The 23,892-nt window shown below is 41.6% G+C and overlaps 1 protein-coding gene across 2 annotated transcripts in view; it reads right to left on the bottom strand.

Moving 5' to 3' along the window:
* The window catches only part of EPS8L3 (EPS8 signaling adaptor L3), a 61,675-nt gene that overhangs the window by 17,646 nt on the left and 20,137 nt on the right, over nt 1–23,892 (bottom strand). For both annotated transcript variants that reach the window (XM_067467949.1, XM_060773257.2), the window contains 5 exons: nt 5,368–5,425; nt 2,397–2,461; nt 1,124–1,188; nt 449–607; nt 49–198 (listed from right to left, as the gene is read on the bottom strand). In XM_067467949.1, coding sequence (XP_067324050.1) covers nt 49–198; nt 449–607; nt 1,124–1,188; nt 2,397–2,461; nt 5,368–5,408 — 480 coding nt within the window. In that variant the 5' untranslated portion in view covers nt 5,409–5,425. The remainder of the gene's footprint in view (nt 1–48; nt 199–448; nt 608–1,123; nt 1,189–2,396; nt 2,462–5,367; nt 5,426–23,892) is intronic.

Here is a 23,892-nt window from a genome sequence, read left to right as displayed (position 1 = left end):
AAAAAAATATTTTCCCCATCTCCCACTCTAAATCCTAGAAATGCTCACTCCAATCTCTTCACACTGAAAGAGCAGGATACTAGTCCTGCGCAAGTCTGGTTCTTTCACGGTGATGGCCAAGATGGAGTTGTAGTTGCAGGTACCAAGGAAGCAGGCGCAATCCTGGATCCAATCCAAGGAGTAGCTGTCCAGTTCTTCCTGTCAGTGAAGGAAGAAATCAGCAGGAGGTCAGGATAGTTATGCTGGAACTGTCTATGTTCTTGGCATTTCAGTCCAAAATACCCACACACCCATTTCGAAAGCTTTGTTTATATCTAGTCAGAAATGTAGAGCCAGTGGTCCTAGATTTCTCACAATGGAAATAAGTGCCCAACTGAGTGTCAATAGTTTGTTGCCTCAATGGTCCAAGTGGTCTGTGTGCAAAGTTGGACAAATAAGTTCTGCTCACCTCTGCCTCAATGTCTGTCAGCAGCAACTTCTGGTCCTTCACCTGCAAAAACATGCCTTGTCCCCACACCTGACCTTGGGCATCCATCATCTTCAGTCGGTCAATACAGTTCTCTGCACTCCTGATGTTTTTGCTATCAAGGTAACTAGTGAGAAGGTGCTGAGGACAGAAGTCAGTGTACAATTGTCACCATAGGTAGTTTGAGCACATGCAGAGTTCCCATGAATCAAGAAGCATTGTATAGAATTATACTGAGGTGGATGAAATTCTAGCAGCATCAGTACCTTTTAAAATGATGCATGGTCCCTAAATGTATTCCTTCCAAAGAAAACAGAGGCCTTTTTAGTGCTGTACCTCTGAAATTTTGCAACAGATAGATTGGACAATGCAGAAACCGAGCACACACACTTCTTTGGTAGCTTATCTATTAAAATGTAATATTATCAGTAATTAAAATTTAATTAATCTGATTAGTAGTTAGTCAACAATAACCTCAACTGATTAATTGGTGGATTTTTTTTAGTTGGCAGGATCCAATTGTAATTGAATGGATTATGAATTAAGGATTATTTTTGAGATAAATTTGATTCTGCCCCATGGTTTGTATATACACACATTTACTGAAATTAGACACAATAGAATGAAACATGCTGTGCTCCATCAAATGTCTCCTACCTCCACCCGGTGTTGGCATTCATGTTGTTGCTTTATCACAGCTTCAGTGTAACTCTTCCTCTGATCTGTGAGAACAAAATAAAAGGTGTGGCATGAAAAAAGCAATCTGCCATTGTCAGATGCATTATATGGCAAGAGTTGCACGTATGTTCAAATATCAAAGACTTTGCCTGAGGTATGAGATCTTTCCTAGTTTCATATGCACAAGTAGCAGTATTCTAGATTGTTTTGAAACTGCATTATCTGGTCAGTGTAGATTTAAGTAATGCAATTCAATGTAATTAACTGCATCATCTAAGTCTACAATGCTCGGACCCCTGGTCATTGACCTGTGGGGTCCCACCAGGTTTCATTCTGTTCCCCATGCTCTTTAACAGCTACATGAGGTCATCCTGAGTTTTGGAGTTCGGTGCCATCTCTACGCAGATGACACCCAACTCTATTACTCTTTTCCACCAAAATCCAAGGAAGCTCCTCGGATACTGGACCAGTGCCCAACTGCTCTTGCGGTCTGGATGAAGGTGAACAAGTTGAAGATTAATCCTGACAAGACAGAGGTCCTCCAGGTCAATCGCATGTCAAATCGGGATATAGGGTGGCAACCTGTGCTTGATGGGGTTGCACTCCTGGAATCAGCACTGACACTTGATGCCCAGGTGTTGGCGGCGGCTGGGAGGGCTTTCACACAAGTAAAACTTGCGCGCCAGCTACGACCGTACCTTGTGAAGTCTGATTTGGCCACGGTGATCCATGCTTTAGTCACCTCTAGATTGGACTGTTGCAATGCACTCTACGTGGGGCTGCCCTTGAAGATGGACTGGAAACTTCAATTGGTCCAACATTCAGCAGCCAGATTGTTTTTATCCCACTTCGTTATTTTTCTTTTATTGTTTGTATTTTATTTGAGTTATTATCTGCTGTATGTATTTTATTTTGTTTATTGTATTTGTTGGGCTTTCCCTCATGTTAGCCGCCCTGAGTCCCTGTGGGGAGATGGTGGCGGGGTATAAATAAAGTTTAATAATAATAATAATAATAATAATAATAATAATACACTGACCATATAATGCAGTTTCAAATTGCATTATATGGCAGTGAATATTGACACCCCCACCTCCCAATCTCCTCCTTCTCCTCTTCTTCCTGGATGAAAATTCTGGGCAAAGAATAAGCAACAACACTGATGAAAACTTTGAGATGATGAAATTACAGTTTGATAAACCAGAAACACTAGAAACATGGAACAAAAGAAAAGGAAAAAGATTGGCCTTACGGTATATGGACTTTCCACTTGGCCTGGACATGCTGTTGGTTCTCTTGGAGTTGCTTTCACTTTCACTGTGAAAATGCAAACAGATACATCAGTCTGATATGCCTCCAAGTTTTTGAAATATTTTACAAATTTTCAGACCTAGGGACTCATATCTCAGCCATCATGATTACAATCCATGCTGACTGTAGAATTATTGGGATTGTGGTCCAAAACAATAACTTTTCAAGCTCTGGAGAAATTAATGTATCCCTTCGATGTAGATGTCCTGGGGTGTAATGCATACTGATCACAACTTCTGTCTTGAACTACACATGTCCTATTTTTCTCAGACTGGCTCCAGGTTTTGGAAACAGAATCAGCAATGAGGTGGCTTGTGTAAGTTGGAACCCTTGCACCAAACTATTATACCTTTTACCAGGCATGTAGCCGGGGGGGGGGGGGGGGTGTGTGTGCTTGAGGGACTTCAGCCCCCCCCCCCCCCCCCCAAATTCTCATGGTGGTTCACGAAAAGGCCTTACTGGTGCATTATTTAAACTGTTATGTTTATTCATATCATGATCTGATCACCATACTCAATATATCCCATATGTATGGGGGTATTGGGGTAATGATACAAATGGTTTGCTAGGCTAGATCCTCTTTCACTCAGACTCACCCCCCCCCGAAACTCAGCCCCCCCAAACCTCCCCTGAAAAAAATGAGCCCCCCCCCCCCCCCGGAAACAAAATCCTGGCTACGGGCCTGCCTTTTACTCAACCTCTACTCAGTTGGGAGCCTCATAAAATGAAAGTGATGTAAAGTTGTCATCACACTACTTAATGTACCTCACAGGCTATTGTAAAGATTAAAATGTGAGGGAAAAGAGACATGCTTTGAGCTTGTTGGTTGAAAGATGGTTTGCAAGAAACTCCTATGAGAAGCATATTAGAGAGTTGGATATGTTAAAGCAAAAGAAGAAAAGGTTCATAGGTGGCATGATTACCATGATTAAATATTTAAAATGATGCCCTAATGAAGCAGGAGCAAGTTTGTTTTCTTCTGCTCCAGAGAGTAGGACACAGAGCAATGGGTTCAAACTACAGGAAAAGAGATTCCACCTAAACATCCGAAAGAGCTTCCTGATGGTAAGAGCTGTTAGACTAGAAGATGCTGCCTCAGAGCATGGAGGAATTTTATTCTCTGGAGGTTTTTAAACATATGCTGGATGGCAATCTGTCAGGAGTCCTTTGATTGTGTATTCCTACATGGAAGAATGGATTTAGGCTGGGTGACCTTTGTGGTCTCTTATACCTCTATAATTCTATGATTAACTAATTTTAGCACTGAAAATATAAACTATTCAAAAGGACTTAAGTAGAATCTTTAAAATCTCTTTATGTTTTTGAAGTTCTTTTCTTACTTTTGTCATGCACAGATCGTATGATTCGATCAGTAGGCAGTGACATCACCAGCTGGATGAATGCCATAGTTGAGTACCAGCTATTTGAATCTGTATTAATACTCAAAAGTAACAGAGTTATGTGACAGCCAAATCACTGGGTGTTAAAACTTTTTCAAGCATAACTACGTTGGCAGATGACTCTTACCTACAAAAGCAAATATTTCAATGATCCTCTCAGTTGCCTCTATTGTTAGACCCAGAGACTTACCCTCAAGTAAAATAGAATAACCCTACTAGTCTGTAAGAGGATTCTTCTTTACATTCAAAGCTGAAGTTCAGATTGTATATTATGCAAGTCATAATTAACTGCAATGCACATTCTAGTGCAACAAAAAGTGCTGTTTTAAATGAAAGCCCTGACCCTGAGAATGAAAACTTCTACAAACATGATGATGTATGATTCTGACAGAATGAGACCACCTAAAGTAAATGCCAAGAAATGAGAACAATCCAGGATGAGTAATCAAAAGCCTGATGTTGGCAGAATAAAAATCTTTTGAAAAGGAAAGAAGCCACATGCAAAGAAGGCTACAATCTGAAAAACAGTTTATTGTATTAAGTAGTGTCCTCTACAATAGTATTTATTTATTATTTATTTAAAGCATTTATATTCCACCCTTCTCACCCCAAAGGGGACTCAGGGCAGAGCACAACATGTATGTATACGGCCAGAGGCGGCCCTAGGTAATTTTCAATGGTAAGCAAACAGTATTTTGGCGCCCCACCCCCAACCAATCATTGATATATATTTTCTGTTTGTCGTGTTGTTCTGTGTGCCATATTTGGTTCAATTTCATCATTGGTGGAGTTCAGAATGCTCTTTGATTGTAGGTGAACTATACATCCCAGTAACTACACTTGCCACATTTGCTCCCTTGCCTGGCTCGTTTTGGGTCTGGAGGCATGCCTGAAGACCCCGACCAAAAGTTGCCTCTTCTCCTGACTTTCAAACATGCCTCCGGACCCAAAGCGGGCCACGTGCGGTTGCTCCACCCCTTGGCCCACCCACAGATTGGGGAGAGGAGAGGAGGTGGGTGGAGAGCCGGGGGATCGGGAAAGGGAGCCGGTCATGGGGAAGGGATCGAATGCAGAGAACGATTGAGTGCCTGCTCTGCTCGCGCACCCAGTGGCCGGGTGGAGCAGGAATGAGAGGGGCTAGGTGGGGCTCAAGGGCCCGGCCCCTTTGTGAAGAAGATCACCCGGCAGCGAGGCAAGAAAGCCGAGGCTCCCCCTCGGCTGTTGTGAGCTGAGGGGGCGCTCCTCAAATGGCAGTCGAGGGGCATTTACAGAGGCACCTCTGCGCCCCTGGCAAAAAAAAGTGTTCTGCGGCTGCTTACTTCGCGTAATGGACGAGCCGCCCCTGTATACGGCAAACATTCAATGCCGGAATATAAAACAAACTATAAATATACACAAATATTAAAATCAGTTGTATCCACTTTCAAATCAATTGTTAAAAATCTTCTCAAAACAGTCATACTACAATAAAAAGCAATAATCAGATGGCTCCTTAGAACTGCATGGACTTACCTGTAATAAATGTCATCCCTATGGCCAAAACGATTTGCCATCTTCTTGAGTTCAGGTCCTGCAGATGATATTAAAATTCAAGCTAGATGTTCATGACAGTTCAGCTCAATGTTTAAGAGATATTCGTGGAAAGGACTGAAATCACAGCATAAGAGAAGTAAATGGGTGTGATATAAAACTGTTGTTATCTGCATTACACTGTATTTTACTTACTGACTTGTGTTATTGTAGGGGCCATAGATGAGAATTTGTGCTGCTTGGCCATTTTAGACCCACGTGGATTTCGATAGTTTAGTACTATTTCATTTACAGAATTAATTTTTCTATTACTGCCACCCCATATTTAAATATAAGCACCATTTTGTGGAAAGAAAGGGTCATTTATTTTGCAATGGGAAAAGAACACACAAAACAATGCTGTATCTGTAACGAGACATGTGGTCAAACCTCAACTTCATAACAATTAAGTATTTTTAAAAATAAGAACAAAAGCGGGATGGTGTAGAAAGCAGGGTAAGTTTTGCCATGCCCCTCCCCTCTGAGCCCAAGTGCTCATGCCAGGTCTCTGTACTTCTACCTCCATCACTACTCTCTAGATGATCATTTGGTCCCCTCTGAGCTGTGAGTACTAGACTTTAGCCCTAAGATTCTTCTCAAGTTGCACGGCTAGTTGCACTGCTAGGCACCTCAGGATTCTGTTTCTGGCCAGTTAGAAGACAATAGCTGCTTTGCTATTGACTTCAGCTTATAGCCACCCTATCATAGGGTTTTCTTGGCAGGATTTCTTCAGAGAGGATTTGCTCCCAGGTTGCAAAATGTAATAGTTTAGGAAAAGTTCATGGCCAAGAAAGTATTTGAACCATGTATTGTCGAAGGCTTTCATGGCTGGAATCACTAGGTTCTTGTGGGTTTTTTCGGGCTATAGAGCCATGTTCTAGAGGCATTTCTCCTGACGTTTCGCCTGCATCTATGGCAAGCATCCTCAGAGGTAGTGAGGTCTGTTGGAAATAGGACAATGGGTTTATATATCTGTGGAATGGCTGGGGTGGGGCAAGGAGCTCTTCCCTGCTGCAGTTAGGTGTGAATGTTTCAGCTGATCACCTTCATTAGCATTTGAAGGCCTGTTTGAGCCTGGGAAACTCTCTTGCTGGGAGGTGTTAATCTGTGCCTGGTTGTTTCCTCTCTGTTGTTTTGCTGTTGTAATTTTAGAGTTTTTTAATACTGGTAGCCAGATTTTGTTCATTTTCATGGTCTCTTCCTTTCTGTTGAAATTGTCCACATGCTTGTGGATTTCAATGGCTTCTCTGTGTAGTCTGACATGGTGGTTGTTGGTGTGGTCCAGCCTTTCTGTGTTCTGAAATAATATGCTGTGTCCAGGCTGGTTCATCAGGTGCTCTGCTATGGCTGACTTCTCTGGTTGAAGTAGTCTGCAGTGCCTTTCATGTTCCTTGATGCGTGTCTGGGCACTGCGTTTGGTGGTCCCTATGTAGACTTGTCCACAGCTGCATGGTATACGGTAGACTCCTGCAGAGGTGAGAGGATCCCTCTTGTCCTTTGCTGAACGTAGCATTTGTTGGATTTTCTTGGTGGGTTTGTAGATTGTTTGTATGTTGTGTTTCCTCATCAGCTTCTCTATGCGGTCAGTGGTTCCCTTGATGTATGGCAGGAACACTTTTCCTCTGGGTGGATCTTCATCTTTACTCTCGTGGCTTGTTCTTGGTCTTGCAGCTCTTCTGATGTCTGAGGTGGAGTATCCATTGGCCTGGAGAGCCCAGTTGAGGTGGTTCAGTTCATCTTGGAGGAGGTGGGGTTCGCAGATTCTTTTTGCACAGTCTGCCAAGGCTTTAATGGTGCTTCTTTTTTGACTTGGGTGATGGTTGGAGTTTTTATGTAGATATCTATCCGTGTGTGTGGGTTTTCTGTAGACGGTGTGACCCAATTGTTGATCTGGTTTGCGGATGACTAGGACATCTAGAAAAGGCAGTCTTCCTTTATTTTCTTTTTCCATGGTGAACTGGATGTTTGGGTGGATGCTGTTAAGATGGTCCAGGAACCTGTTGAGTTCTTCTTCTCCATGGCTCCAAATGGTGAAGGTGTCATCCACATATCTGAACCATATCATGGGCTTTTTGGTTGCTGTCTCCAGGGCTTGTTTTTCAAAGTGTTCCATGTAGAAGTTAGCTATGACCGGGCTGAGAGGGCTCCCCATAGCTACTCCATCTTTCTGTTCGTAGAATTCATTGTCCCACTGAAAGTAACTGGTGGTGAGGCAATGGTGAAACAGAGCCGTGATGTCTTCTGAGAACCTCTGGTTGATGAGTGCCATGGTGTCTGCTACCGGGACCATGGTAAATAGAGATACCACATCGAAGCTGATCAGTTTGTCGTTGGTATTTAGCTTGAGATTGCTGATTTTTTCTATGAAGTGGGCTGAGTCCTCGATGTAATGTGTAGTGAGCCCAATATGGCTTTGTAACTGTGCAGCAAGAAATTTTGCTAGGTCGTATGTGGGGGATCCAATGGCATTCACGATGGGTCTGAGTGGGGTGGAGTCCTTATGGATTTTTGGGAGTCCATAAAGCCTGGATGGATGGGCTTCTGATTTACCATGTTTAACCATGGTCTCTTGGAGTTCAAGTCCAACTCTCGGACCACTGCACCACATTGCCTCTGAGGTCCTTCATGTTGAGGATTAGTTTTTCACAGGGTGTTAGCCCCCCCCCCCCCTAAAAAGTATGAAAACTAAAACTGTTAGGAATTCATCTTCATTTAGCAAAATAGCCAACAAAGCATTCTACAATTACTCTGTGTTTTTGGAGTTCCCTTGCGAACTCCAAAAAAAATTAGGTAGGCAGTTGTAGATTACAAACTTAAAAGTGCACTAGTAGCTTTGCACTGACATAGGCATGACTGATGGAGGAGTGAAACATGCTGGAGGTGAGAGGAGAGAGGAAGCAGAAGTGAGACAAGGCTAAGAAGAGGGAGACAGAACCAAAGATCCTAAGAAAGAGACCAGGTCTAATTACAAGGTTTTTATGATCATACGTTTCAAAGGTTTGTAAGATCCCATGTATAGGGTTAGATGAGAAAAATAAACAGAAGTATTGGGCATGCAAGAAATCCTGTTCTGACCTTTTCCAATGCCTACCTTTTCCAACACCTCATTATTCTCATTGTCTCCTTAACAACTTTTTAAAACTGCGAGCAAGAAAGTGAGCAGATGTTGGCTGTTTTACTCCCCAGCCTCCATGTTGCGGGAGGATAAACAAAATGTGACAGTAGGGAGGAAAAGATAAAGAACCAGCCTTGTCATGTCCCTCTCCCCATGTTGTTGTTGTTGTTGTTGTTGTTGTTGTTGTGTGCCTTCAAATCATTTTTGGCTTATGGTGAACCTAAAGCAAATCTATCATGGGTTTTCTTGGCAAGATGTGTTCATAAGAGGTTTGTTGTTGCCTTCGTCTGAGACCTAAAGTGTCATTCAGTGAATTTTCATGGATTTTCATGGACAGAAATTAAAATAGAACACAATAAAATTCAAATACAAAGCATCATAAAAACACAACCATTAACAATCAACAATCAAAGCAATCAATAGCCTAACTTAGAAGCCATAACCTGAGCTGAGGGGTGAGGCAATGCTATTTTAGCCCTTTTATTTTCTCACCTATTGTAAAAAACAAAAAACAAAAACAACCTTACTTTTTAATTTTATTGTATCTTTGTGTATCAATAAAAATAATGTAAAAACTATTTTTTAAAATCAACATTTTCCATGTAAATAATTATTAGATTTTGGATTGTGTTGTGAATATGCAATACAGCCAGTTACTTGCCAAAGCGATGTACACTTGTGGGACATACAGCAAAAGACTTAATAATCAGTTAAATATGTTGGGAGGTAGGATAAAGGGAAAATAAAAGGAAAGAGAAATGAAAAAGAAAACAACAGAGGAAAAACAAGCAAAACTTCATTGGATGGTCTTGCTTTCATTTTTCCTTTGTATTTCACTCCACAAAATTTCTACAGATATTTTATACAATGGACTCCCAAACTGGCATCCATGGGCATTGTTAGATGCTAGATAAATGTAGTATCTAGTTGCTTGAGAGTTAATTTTAAACTGAACGAATAATATACTCCATACTATACCATACTATAAACTCTGTATTTACTTGATATTAGTATTGAAATACAGTAATTAAAAGCAATTTAAGAGAAATAAAGACAAACTTAACTTAAAGTTTTACTGTTTTTCTGTATTATAAAAAAGCTATTTTATTGAAATATTATTTCTTCAATTTTTTTGCCAGTTGCTTGAGAGTTCTAGTTGCTTGAGTTTTGGTTTACTGCACATTGAATGTATCTCAATTCCACTTCACAGTCACTAAGCTTACTTTCTACAATCTGGTTATTTATACACATACTGACTTTCTACACATTTCAACTTTTAATACAGTTATGGCATATACTGCAAATCTGGTATTTGTAACATTTTCCATCAGGTGATGTTGAGATGGGCAGCAAGAATGCCAAAAATCTTGGAGCACCTTAAAGACTAAGTACTTTTCCTTGGCACAAGCTTTGGCAGCCTATAGATCACTTCATCAAGAATCTTTTAGGCTCAATGTTTCAAATTTAAGGGCAAGAGCTGGGACATGCCTTTTATTGGGTCCACCAAGTGTTTAAAAAGATATACATAAGTGGTACACATTTTCAATCAATTCCCTCTCAACTGAGCATGACACTTTATGCAACTGACAAAGTGATCAAGAGTATTCTCCATTTTATATTTACCATATGCATAAGACAGGTTTGTAGCTACAAGACTAAGGATGCTATCATTAAAGTTGTGGTACTGTGTAACTTGTGGCATTTATATAATTTAGATCTTTTATCTTGTACCTTCATGAAGTATGTATCTTGTGCTTTGCATCATCCTCTGGATGATAAGACAAGTCAACTGAAATAATTAATGAGACCTTCTACTATAAAGTTTCTTTGTGTGGATCAACTATCACTGACATTTTTGACTCCTCTGGAATTTATCTGATGATCAAATGTTTCTATTCAGTTTAGTCTTGTGCTATTCCTTTATACAATATCTGCCTTATGGCAGCTCTTCAGCTTCAAGCCATGTGTTTCTTCTCAGCCTTCCAATATCTGAGATGCAGTTGTAAACCAGGAATGGGTAGAGTTTGGGATATTTGTGTACAAGAAGTGTTGTATAAGACATACTGCCATTGTAGCACATTACACAGTTGTACCACTAGGTTCCACTTTAACTGCCATGCCACGGCAACATCCCTGGGAATCCTGGGTTCTGCAATTAGAGAGGAGCATTACAAATTATGATCTAGAGAACTCTTGTGCTCACCAAACTACAAACCCCAAGATTCCATTGGATCTGTGTAGTGTGAAAGGGTCCTGTGTCTCATATTATATTGGTTGGTCTAGCTCACTATTGTTAACTATATTAACATGCAACAATTAGCTAATTTCTCAGGGCTGTTCCCTTTTGCGATTAGTTGATCTTATGGGGAGGACAAGGACTGAACTTATTATCTTTTTGTGTCATAAACAGATACACGTTACCAATGAGATAGAAATCCATCCTGTTATCGGGGAGCAGATTATAAATGAAAGTGCCACTTCCCTTTGCTTGAAAGGCATACATATGAGGAGGGCTGCAGTATCTCAAAGATTAGTAAATTTATCATAGCATGAGCTTTCATGAGTAATAGCACACTTCATTAGACACATAAATTGCTATCCACCATTTCAGATTCAGTATAGAGTGTCCTTCAAATTCTATGGACTGCCAAAAAGAGAAATAAATGGATATGAGCCACTGTGGTGTCATGGTTTGTGTGCTAGGTTATGACTCTAGAGACCAGGGTTTGAATCCCTGCTTGGCCATGAAGATGCACAAGCCACACTTTTTTAGCCTCAGAGGAAGGCAATGAAAAACCCATTCTGAACATATCTTGCCAAGAAAATCCTGTGACAAGGTTGTCGTAAGACAGAAATAATAAGGCACACAACAAATCAAGATGGAGTGACTCAATTAAAGAAATCATGGCCCCAAATAATTAAGACCCAGCCTGGGCTGTTTATAAGAGGATCTCTTGGAGACTTCCCATTTGTGAAATTGCCATATGCTGAAGTCAACTTCATGGCACATAATACCAAAGAGCACATTATAAATGGTAGGAGATTGTGGTAGGACATCATTGTGTGCCTTCAGTTTGTTTCCTGACATATGGTAATCCTAATGCTCAAAATACTACACCATGATAATTCTTATATCATGTTAGTGTGTGTATGTTGTTGTTGTTTTTGTTTTGTTACACATTTAACACATTTAACCAATTTCCTTGAAAATTCTAATTTCAGTTCATCTCTTTTCCCAGCTGTGAATAATCCATCCTCTCTTTATAAGACAACACCACACTCCCAAATATACTCCCTGATGTTAAACCTCAGGATGATCAATCACATCAGAACTCTCTGAAACTGGGATTGGCTCCCACTGCATGATTTACGAACTGGTCAAATTGAGAAACAAGATCATAGCAAAACAACTTACGCTCTGGATTGCTGATGCGAGTTCCTACTCTAGAATCACCATAGACCTTCCTCTGCTTGGCAAAACATCTGTAAGAAGACCAGGAATGGAGCAACACCTATGCATGGCTCCAAGTTCAGACTTTGTCCCCTCTGCGCAGGGAAGCTTTAATAATGACAAGAGCTGGGAGGGGTCGGAGAGGCAGGGAGCAATTAATATCCTGGCTTTACAGTTTCGTGATGCAGGGACCACACCTTTTGCTCTTTGGTCTCTCCTATGAACAAACAGCTCTTGTCATCAAGAAGTTCTTCCTCATGTTCAGGTGGAAACTTTCCCCCTGTTATGTGAATCTATTGATTCATGTCCTAGGGTGCATTTACATGCGGCATATATCTCAGGGATCATCTGGAGTGAATGGCTCCAGATCAACCCTAAAGGAATCTACACAGCCAGCCTCCAAGCTGTTGCAGAGACAGGAGGGAGTCCACACCATTCAGTAGCTCCGAATCCAGTTTGGCATCACTGGATGGCCACCTTTATTGTCACTGTCCTATTGCCATTATAGCAGTGCCCATGGAGCATGAAATTGCTCTTGGTCATCATTCATTGTTACTGCTGGCACTTGCCAAAGCACCAGCTCAACTCAGGAAGGAGGGAAGGGAAAGGAGAGATTGCCCCTTCCTTTCCCATTGCTGACACTTGCCAAAGTGCCAGCACAACTCAGAGAGCAGAGTGGTGGAAAGGAGGGATCAATCCCCCTTTCCCACTTCCATTCCCTGAATTGTACTGGCGCTTCGGCAAGCATCAGCAATGACGATGATCATTCATATGCCACTTCATTTGGCCTGTATGGATGGTCCCTTAAGACTTCATCACATTAACAGTGGGATTTGCCACACATCATGGCAAATCCAGCAGGGCCCGACATGGAATGTAAGGAACCCATTACCCCTTGCCCTGCATCGCCTGGCTTCCCCTTCACTCCATCCCATGGTGGGGGGGGGGGGGGAAGTGTCCACTGCCTGGCTTTCCCCCATTATTGCCTATGCAACACAGGAAGTCTCTTATGTTGCCATGGTGGCAGCTTACAATGTTCCCTCTTCACTTGCACCACGGAGCCCCACCGGCAGTAGATCTATATTGTGGGATGGGAGGCAGTGGGCTCTGTGATGCAAGTGAAGAGACAGCATCATACGACGGGCAATTTTGCCTGTCTGATGAGGCCGTGAGTCTCTGGAGCAGCAAAAAGCAAACCTGTTTTGCTTTCAATGGGATATTCCCAATATGCCTATTGTTTCCCTTCTTAATCTTTTTCCTCCAAGCTATACAAACCCAGATCCTTAACTGTGCCTCATAGGACATAGCTTCTGAACATATTACCATTTTGGTTGCCCTCTTCTGGACACATGTAGGGTCTGGCTAAAGTAGAATAGAGTGACACTATATATTTCCTCAATTTACTCCTACTGGTACAACTTAAAGTCACATTGGCTTTTTAAAGGTAAAGGTTTCCCCCTCACATTAAGTCTAGTTGTGTCCAACTTTGGGGATTGGTGCTCATCTCAATTTCTAAGCCAAAGAGCCAGCATTGTCCAAGGTCATGTGGCCAGCATGACTGCATCTAGTACCACTGGCTTTTTTACTCAAAGTGAAATAACATCTAGAGTGCAATAATATCAGAAGAAAACAGAATTCTCATCTCTCACTCTAGAAATCAATTAATACAGGTAAGAGTTTAGAAATATTCATTTTTGGACTACAGCTGCCAGATTCCTGGAGTTCTAGTCCAGAAAGAATACCCTTTCAATATTTGTATTAAATGCATCTTTGCCTTTGTTGGTGCATATTATTTTGATATATTTTCCATACCAGTCACAGATGACCTTGTTTTGTATTGGGGCCATGACACAGGTGGAAAAAGTCTAACTTGTTTTTTGGGAACACAGTTTTACTGAGCCCACCTCTAATTACAAATTTAGCTGGCATATTTATAATGGCCCTCCCATAAGACAACAATCTGGTAGGTTGACCAAGAACTCCCACTGCTTTAACTGAAAAATACATATTCTTAAATAGTAAAATATTTTCTTTTCTTCCCTCTCTTTAATTTATAAGCATTCTTTCACTGCTGGCACTGCTCATGCTATTTTCTTTGGCAACCACTGGATGATGCAAACATCAGACCAGAAATACAGGAAAACCCACATGAATTTTGTGGTGGGAGGGAAACAAAACTGCAAAATGGTATATTAATATAAATTGTGTGCCCAGTACACTGCTGCTACATACCTGTTCATTTTCCTCCATATGCATTCACATGCTTTGTTCCTCATGGTCACTTTCAGGAGCATTTGGAAGTGTACAAACAATGAAAGGATAGTCCTCATAAATTAGTGCACTAAAGCAGAGCCTCAGGAGCTCCAAAAAATTGTATATGAATATTAACAAACACATATTTAAACCAAGATCTTTACAACACCGAATTCGTCGTTCCCCTCCAGCACCGTCGGCCGCTAGCCTTCCTTTCAGCTTTGAGCTAGCTGTGTCATCACATCTGGGGCTAGTTGAACTTATCCTCTGCTCCTCCCCAATAGCATTTTGACCATCTTCCGACCTGGGAGTCCCATCTTCCGATGGCATACTGACATGTCTCTGGTTGTACTGGTCCATTTAGTTTTCTTGGCAAGAATACTGGGGTAGGTTGCCATTACCTTCCCCAGGGATTGCACTTGGTCTGACTTCTCTGCCATGACTGCCCCATCTTGGGTGTCCCTTCACGGTTTTGCTCGTGGCATCATTGAGGTGCTCAAGCTCCAGCGGCACAACAAGGCATCAATCCTTATTTATTTATGATTGTTGTATTATTGATAGTTATGTTGATAATCTGTTGTGCTATTGCTTATTGTAAACTGTGTTTTTATATGTTGTACACCGCCGTGAGTCGTCCTAGGGCTGAGAACGGCGGTCAACAAATGCAGCAAATAAATAAATAAATAAATAAATTTAAACCAAAAAAAGACATACGGCAGGGTTGTATACTCTCACCCAACCTATTCAACATTTATGCAATAATGCAATGTGCGGGGCTTGACAAATGCAAGGCTGGGGTTAAAATTGTTGGAAGAAACATTAACAACCTAAGATATGCAGATGATACCATTTTGATGGCCAAAAGCAAGGAGGAACTGAAGAGCCTTCTAATCAAGGTGAGAAAAAAGTGCAAAAGCTGGGTTGTATTTAAACATCAAAAAACCAAGATTATGGCAACAAGATCGATTGAGAACTGGCAAATAGAGGGAGAAAACGTGGAGGCAGTGACAGACTTTGCATTTCTAGGTGCAAAGATTACTGCTGATGCAGACTGCAGCAAGGACATCAGAAGTAGTTTACTTCTTGGGAGGGGAGCAATGACCAATCTCGATAAAATAGTGAAGAGTAGAGACATTACACTGGCAACCAAGATCCGCATAGTTAAAGCAATGGTATTCCCCTTAGTAATCTACGGATGTGAGAGCTGGACCTTAGGGAAGGCTGAGCAAAGGAATATAGATGCTTTTGAACTGTGGTGTTGCAGGAAAGTTCTGAGAGTGCCTTGGACCGTGAGAAGATCCAACCAGTCCATACTTCAGGAAATAAAGCCCAACTGCTCATTGGAGGGAAGGATACTAGAGACAAAGATGAAGTACTTTGGCCACATCATGAGAAGACAGGAAAGCTTAGAGAAGACAATGATTCTGGGGAAAATGGAAGGAAAAAGGAAGAGGGGCCGACCAAGGGCAAGATGGATGGATGGTATCCTTGAAGTGACTGGCTTGACCTTGAAGGAGCTGGGGGTGATGATGGCTGACAGGGAGTTCTTGCGTGGGCTGGTCCATGAGGTCATGAAGAATCGGAAGTGACTGAATGAATAAACAACAACATTTAAACAAAGAGGCATTGCAATCCAGATGAACACAAATACATCATTTCAGAATGTATTGGTGTTTTCTGACATCTTTGTCCTTATAATAACATTGGCAATGAAATGTGTTCCAGATTGAATTTCTTCATTTTGGAAACTTGGATAGATACTTGGATGGAGAGCAGCAATCTCAAAGAGTTCCTTAGGCAGGAAGGAGGGAAGAGATGACTATGGGGAGTTCTAGGGGAGACTGGACACCTCACATCAATTTTCACATTGTTATTGCCAGGCACTTCTTACATCAGCTATTATGAAACAAGTTTTTCACCCTGAATTGTGCAAAATGTTCTTCTCATATTTAAAAATGACCTTCTATCCCTTAGCTGACTGTTCTACTTCTACATAGTTCCTGCATTTTGCTACAATCAATACCAAAAGAAATAGAGTAACAGCAATAGGCTGCTGCATGAATTGCCAGATAATATTCTGAGTAGAATCTTGCATGCTCTTCTCTAGCAACTTGTATCCTTTAAAAACCATCATCTTCACAGCTTCATAAACTGTTGCTCTGCAACAATGGAAAAAGGAAGGCGGAGAACAGTCTCTCAGGTCCCTTCTACACTGTCAAATAAAATCCAGATGACCTGCTTTGAACTGGATTATATGGCAATGTAGACTCATAATGTGGATTATCTGCTTTGATAATCTGGATTATATGGCACTGTAGAAGGGCCCTCAGCCCCATTGCAATTCCTGTGTGAAAGAGGCAGAGGAATCACATTCTTTCAATTCCTATGTGAAAGAGGCAGAGGAATCGCATTCCCCCTTTCTCTCTTGAACTGCTCAGTTGTTTTTGTCCCCCTTCTCTACGCTCATTTAGCACCCATAGCATCTTCTCCACAGGGCTTGGCATCTACCTGCAAGGATAAGCAACAGAGATGCATAACACTCTGCATGTACTATATTATCTCTTAGCTCTCAACTTTTCACAAGCAAGACCTAACAGAACTGGGAAAATGTACAGAATAGTAGACCATTCTACCAATCTAATGACACTGGCAAATCGGAATCTGAAAAACAAGTAGCTTTTCTCTCTCTCTCCATTCCCTCTGCATATATGATATGTCATAGAGAAAGAAAATACATTAGTATTCTTTGTAAAGCATAAAAAATAGTTTTACATATGAATTATTCATGCATTTTTGGATGCAGGGTTCTTATGGTGGAGAAAGGAAGGAGAGTGGCTTCAGAATAGTAATGAAGAATATGTCTGGTAAAACAAACAACATGAATTCTATAAACGAGGTCTGCAAGTTTATAGAATTCTAGTTTAGTATAGTAGAGGCAAAGATGAAGTACTTTGGCCACATGATGAGAAGACAGGAAAGCTTAGAGAAGACAGATATGCTGGGGAAAATGGAAGGAAAAAGGAAGAGGGGCCGACCAAGGGCAAGATGGATGGATGACATCCTTGAAGTGACTGGCTTGACTCTGAAGGAGCTGGGGGTGGTGACAGCCGACAGAGAGCTCTGGTGTGGGCTGGTCCATGAGGTCACGAAGAGTCGGAAATGACTGAACGAATCAACAACACAGAGCCCCCTGGTAGTGTAGCGGGTTAAACCGCTGAGCTGCTGAAGTTGCTGACCGAAAGGTTGATGTTTTGAATCCGGGAAGCAAGGTGAGCTCTCGCTTTTATCCCCAGCTTCTGACAACCTAGCAGTTCGAAAACATGCAAATATGAGTAGATCAATAGGTACCGCTTCTGAGGGAAGATAACGACACTCCATGCAGTCATGCTGGCCACATGACCTAGGATATGGACAACGCCAGCTCTTCAGCTTAGAAATGGAGATGAGCACCACCCCTCAGAGTCGGACACTACTAGACTTAATGTCAGGGGAAACCTTTACCTTTACCTGAAGTCTGCAAAGGTTACAACTCGCCAGGCTTTCACAGATCAAAAGTGTGGCACATGTGGCTAAGGAATATCAGAAAGAGGTCAAGATGTCAAAGTTCAAAATGAGGAAGAATACATGGGTGAAAAGAATTTACAGCAGTTTGCTCCAGCAGGGAAGGATAAAAAATTGCTCTGTCTCTCCTCTTCCCACTGCTGAATTGACTGAATGTAAACTACATTTGCACTTTGAACTCATTCTGAGGCAACTGAAATAAGTTGAAGGCAATGAGTGAAAGGGGGAGTAGGAGAACAGAAAATGGTCTCTGAAAAAGTGCAATAGCAAAAAATTACCTGGGTGTGTTGGAAGATATGAGGTTGCCCCAGCTACAGCTGACCCTTTGAACTACATATATGTAAATCTCATTGATTCAGTAAAACAAATCTCATCTAGAGCAATACAGGGAAGCCAATGTTGTCAGGCAGCCTCAGTTGTAGTCAGATTATTCTAAATCCTTTGTTGACTAACAGAATGTGTGTTTACTTTGTGTACATTAACATGAATGCATAAATAAATGTATGATTCCAGGTTGAGCTCAAATGGTCCCCTTGCCTCCCTAACTCCATGCTCACCTATAGACAAGTACATTGCCCCCTGCTCTCCCATTCCTATATTAAGGATAAATTCTGATCAGGTCTAGTTTAACCTAACGAGCAGGAGCAGACTCAAGTTTGATCCCAGCTGTTTTTCTGAGATTACTCAATATTTCATAATACTTGAAACATGAAATATTTTCGTTTTCAGAAAGGCAAAAGGCCAGTGGGCTGGCCATTCTTTCAGCTGCAGGAAAACTTATGTTTTAGGGGACAATGTGTGGCCAGAAAAATAAGAAACTCAGTGTGTTTATTTGAGATTATCTATGTACGTAGGTATGTTTGGCCTGTGAATGCTGGCAAAAAATACAGCATAGTTATCAGAGCCAAGATATTCTTGGCAAACTGAGGCTACCACTCATTTGTTTAGTGCCATCTGCTGGCAATGACTGGGAGTGAACATGTCTTGAAATCAAACAGATGACATTTTATAGAACTGAAATCTGTTCAAAGACCAATTTTCTTTATATGTTTCCATGACCTGCTGTGCCAAAACAAGCAAAACACAGTAGATAAAAACTGGGCAGTGTGAATTTTGTGGTAGAAAACGGCAATCCTTCATGCTATGATTTAGGGACAACCTTCCTGGTGATTAAAATAGCACAGAGCATTTGTATATTAGGTGAAATTCTGCAATCCTTTTCTGAATTCTTTCTTTTACTCTTTCTTTTACTTTCTTTTACTTTTTCATAGGGGAGAATCCTTTCGGAAAGGTAAACTGGGCCGGAGTCGTTTAGGGCTTTATAGGTCAAGCCAGCACTTTGAATTGTGCTCGGAAGCTAATTGGCAGCCAGTGGAGCTGGCGCTATCGTACTTCCCTCCTTGTTTCTCCCTATGAATCTAGCAACTTCTTTGCAATAACAGAGAAGTCTTCAGGAATTAAACTTATGGAATTACAGTAACAGCATGTGTGTTTGTTGTTTATTCATTCAGTCGCTTCTGACACTTCGTGGCCCCATGGACCAGCCCACGCCAGAGCTCCCTGTCGGCCGTCACCACCCCCAGCTCCTTCAGAGTCAAGCCAGTCACTTCAAGGATACCATCCATCCATCTTGCCCTTGGTCGGCCCATCTTCCATTTTCCCCAGCATCATTGTCTTCTCTAAGCTTTCCTGTCTTCTCATGATGTGGCCAAAGTACTTCATCTTTGCCTCTAATATCCTTCGCTCTAATGAGCAGTAGGGCTTTATTTCCTGAAGCATGGACTGGTTGGTTCTTCTCGTGGTCCAAGGCACTCTCAGAATTTTCCTCCAGCACCAAAGTTCAAAAGTGTCTATCTTCCTTCACTCAGCCTTCCTTATGGTCCAGCTCTCACATCCATAGTTACTATGGGGAATACCATTGCTTTGACTATGTGGATCTTCGTTGTAATGTGTTTAATTATCCAAATTTGGGGGCATCTTCTCCAAAGCTGTTTAAAAATGTGTTCTAAGCAACAGCTGGATCTTTGTTTCAGGATTGTTTCTCCTTTGCTTGTTCTCTTTGCTCCAAACCAAGAGTTTCTATCACAAAACCACAGTTAGATTGATGTTTAATTAAAATACCGAGCTGCCTGCCTGTAACAGATATGAACCTCCACACCCCTTCCTCATCCCTATAGTGCCACCTAGTAGGAAATGCTGGTAGCACTGAAATGTCACCCAACACAAAGGCCACTATTTGTCATGTTGTTTGGTAAAAAGTAATGCAAACACGTATACTTCTTTCTCGTCTCATAATTCTTATGGATCAATGGATTAAAATTAGATTTTTAGAATTCCCAGGGCCCTTCCACACAGCCATATAACATAGAATATCAAGGCAGAAAATCCCACAATACACTATCTGCTTTGAACTGGGTTATCTGAGTCTACACTGAAATATATTCCAGTTCAAAGCAGAAAATGTGGGATTGTATCCAGCTGTATGGAAAGGGCACCAGTATTAACTCTAAGTTCTGCTATTTGCCTTCAAATTATTTCTGACCCATGGTGACCCTAAGGGCATGCCTATCACTGGGTTTTCTTGATATGATTTGTGCAGAATTGGTTTGCCATGGCCTTTTTCTGAGACTGTGTGATTGCCACAAGCCATTACCTAGACTGGCTGTGTTGAATGCTTATCCACACCCCTCCCTCCACCTGAGGTACAAGCCATAGCAGTGGTGAAAAGAGAGTCCAACACTAACAATAGCAAAGGACAGCTATGGTAGCTTTAAACTGATTTGAAAGTTAAGAATTCTCATCCATTGAATTGTTGCCAACACTGTGAACCACCCTGAGTCCTCTTTGGGGTTGAGAAGGATGGTATACAAATATTGCAAATAAATAGTAATAATAATAATAATAATACAACAGGAAAAACTCAATCATTATAAAGACCTCAAAATCAAACTGCAAAGGCTCTGGCATAAACTAGTACAGGTGGTCCCAGTGGTCACTGGCACATTGGGCACCGTGCCAAAAGATCTCAGCTGGCATTTGGAAACAATAAACATTGACAAAATCATGATCTGTCAACTGCAAAAGGCCACCTTACTTGGATCCTAGACCCTTGGGAAGTGTTCGACTTGTAATTTTGTGATATGAAATCCAGCATATATATATATATATATATATATATATATATATATATATATGACTTGGTTGATCCAGATCATTATTTTCGTTATTTGTTTTTTATTTGTTATTTTTTTTATAATTAGAAGCGATTTTGAGGCTTTCTGGGAACCCGGAAGTGTTTTTGCAATAACAAAGCCACGCCCCCATCTTCCTTACGATGTCCACCAGTGAATTGTAAATGATGGGGGCGTGGCCTTTAGGAACAGGCCTCTGAGGAGCCCTGTGCTTGGCCACTCCCAGCTCTCCCTTGGACAGCTGGCCAGGGAGGAGAAGAAAGGTGACAGATTTAAAAACCAACACTTTTAAAATCCATCACCTTTCTTCTCCTCCCTGGCCAGCTGTCCAAGGGAGAGCTGGGAGTGGCCAAGCACAGGGCTCCTTGCTTGGAGGTGGCTGGGGGCAAGGCCTCCGAGAAGCTCTGTGCTTGGCCACGCCCACCTCTCCCTTCTGCCGCAAGGGATGGAAGGGAAACTGTGAGATTTTAATGTTTCTGGAGGGAGGGAAGGGCACCTTCCATTAACGAAACAAACGAAACGATTCGTAATTAACGAAATTTCGGAAATTTCAAAATTTTAAAATCATAAATTTTGGAAGGCCTCTGAAATTTGAAACGCTGGCACCCCCTAGAAACGAAGCGAGTTTAGAACCAATTTTTTTCTTGATCAACCAAGCCCAATATATATATATATATATATATATATATATATATATATATATATATAAATTTGCTGTGACATACTGTGTTTTTGTGTCAGTAAAATAATAATAATAATAATAATAATAATAATAATAATAATAATAAGGACCATGGAACAACAGACTGGTTCAAGATTGGGAAAGGCGTACGGCAAGGCTGCATAGTCTCACCCAACCTTTTTAGCTTGTATGCAGAACACATCATGCGATGTGCGGGGCTTGATGAATGCAAAGCTGGGGTGAAAATTGCTGGAAGAAACATTAACAACCTCAGATATGCAGATGACACCACTCTGATGGCCAAAAGCGAGGAGGAGCTGAGGAGCCTTCTAATCAAGGTGAAAAAAGAAAGCGCAAAAGCTGGGTTGCAGCTAAACATCAAAAAAACCAAGATTATGGCAACAAGAATAATTGACAACTGGGAAATAGAGGGAGAAAACGTGGAGGCCGTGACAGACTTTGTATTTCTAGGTGCAAAGATTACTGCAGATGCAGACTGTGGCCAGGAAATCAGAAGACGCTTACTTCTTGGGAGGAGAGCAATGTCCAATCTCGATAAAATAGTGAAGAGTAGAGACATCACACTGTCAACAAAGATCCGCCTAGTCAAAGCCATGGTATTCCTGTAGTAACCTACGGATGTGAGAGCTGCACCTTAGGGAAGGCTGAGCGAAGGAAGATAGATGCTTTTGAACTGTGGTGTTGGAGGAAAGTTCTGAGAGTGCCTTGGACTGCGAGAAGATCCAACCAGTCCATCCTCCAGGAAATAAAGCTCGACTGCTCATTGGAGGGAAGGATACTAGAGACAAAGTTGAAGTACTTTGGCCACATCATGAGGAGACAGGAAAGCCTAGAGAAGACAATTATGCTGGGGAAAGTGGAAGGTAAAAGGAAGAGGGGCTGACCAAGGACAAGATGGATGGATGGCATCCTTGAAGTGACTGGACTGACCTTGAAGGAGCTGGGGGTGGTGACGGCCGACAGGGAGCTCTGACGTGGGCTGCTCCATGAGGTCATGAAGAGTCGGAGACGACTGAACGAATGAACAAAATAATAATAATAATAATAATAATAATAATAATAATAATCCACCTTTGATTTAGCCATAGACTCCCCAGGAAGGTTCCAATAACTGTCAGTGTTGCCCCTTGCAACTGCTGTTCCCATCTGTTGTAATAGCTGAACCGATTGTGTGTGTGTGTGTGTGTTCAGAGCACTTGGCAGACTCCCAGCTTGCTCATTCCCCTTTCACTGTGAGAGATGCCACTTGTGAGAGCCAGACAGCTAGGTGCCAGCAACAAAACAGGCCAATCCCTAAACTGAACTGGGAGTGAGGGGTGAGTGACAGTCCCTGAACCCCTGCCCTCTTTCAGAGACACAGGACTAAACAGGCACCCTTGAAGTGCCCCTATGTGCAACAGAGTGCCCCCAGGCATTGTGCAAAGGGGGATTCATGCTGGAAAGAGGGCAGTCAATGGGTGTGCACCACTTTGTATACAAAGGTCCCTTTAGCTCCTTCTCAATAATTCTGCAAGTAATCTGAAGCCTGACATCCATTCTTGTCTTTTGATTTCTTTTGACTGCAGCAGTAATAAATGAGTCTGCAGGCAAGACCAATGATTTCTCCCCAGTCAAAATCCAGGGTTGCTATGGTACCCAGAGAAGGAATGAATGCCTGCACAGTAACTATGGAGACTGATTCCTTGAGTCCCTGATGGAGCTGTAAGGATAATGGTTATGACAGAGCTCTTTTTGCAGGTTTTCTTCCCTTTTGCAGTAAAACTTCAAAAATGAAATAATTGCATCTTTATAAGATTTGTGCATTGCACAGGGACCTCAGCTAATGGATTCCAGTCAAAACTCAATACCCTCTTGTCCCATATTTTTAGAGTTAAGTGCCCACTAAGTTAATGTCAGGTATTTTAAAATCATGTTTTGATATTATCTTCCTTTTAACACTTCACTTCAAATCTCCTTGGTCCATGTTAGGATTTTCTACTTCACAAAAATCTCACTAATTTTTATTGAGTGCAGTGAAGTCAAACCAACTCCTACTGAATGAATATCTATTCTAGTGAACAGCAGGGGATGGAAATCAAAAGAAGTTTCTGGCCATGCCTCTTAGCCAGATGTTTATTGTTAACATCATCCACCAAGTCTCCGGTGGATCACAATTGATCTCCGTTGACTAACATGAGATTATGAAAGGATCTCA

This window comes from Anolis sagrei, chromosome 4 (genome assembly GCF_037176765.1).
Source record: "Anolis sagrei isolate rAnoSag1 chromosome 4, rAnoSag1.mat, whole genome shotgun sequence".
Classification (NCBI taxonomy): Eukaryota; Metazoa; Chordata; class Lepidosauria; order Squamata; family Dactyloidae; genus Anolis; species Anolis sagrei.
This window is presented reverse-complemented; position numbering and strand designations above follow the sequence as displayed.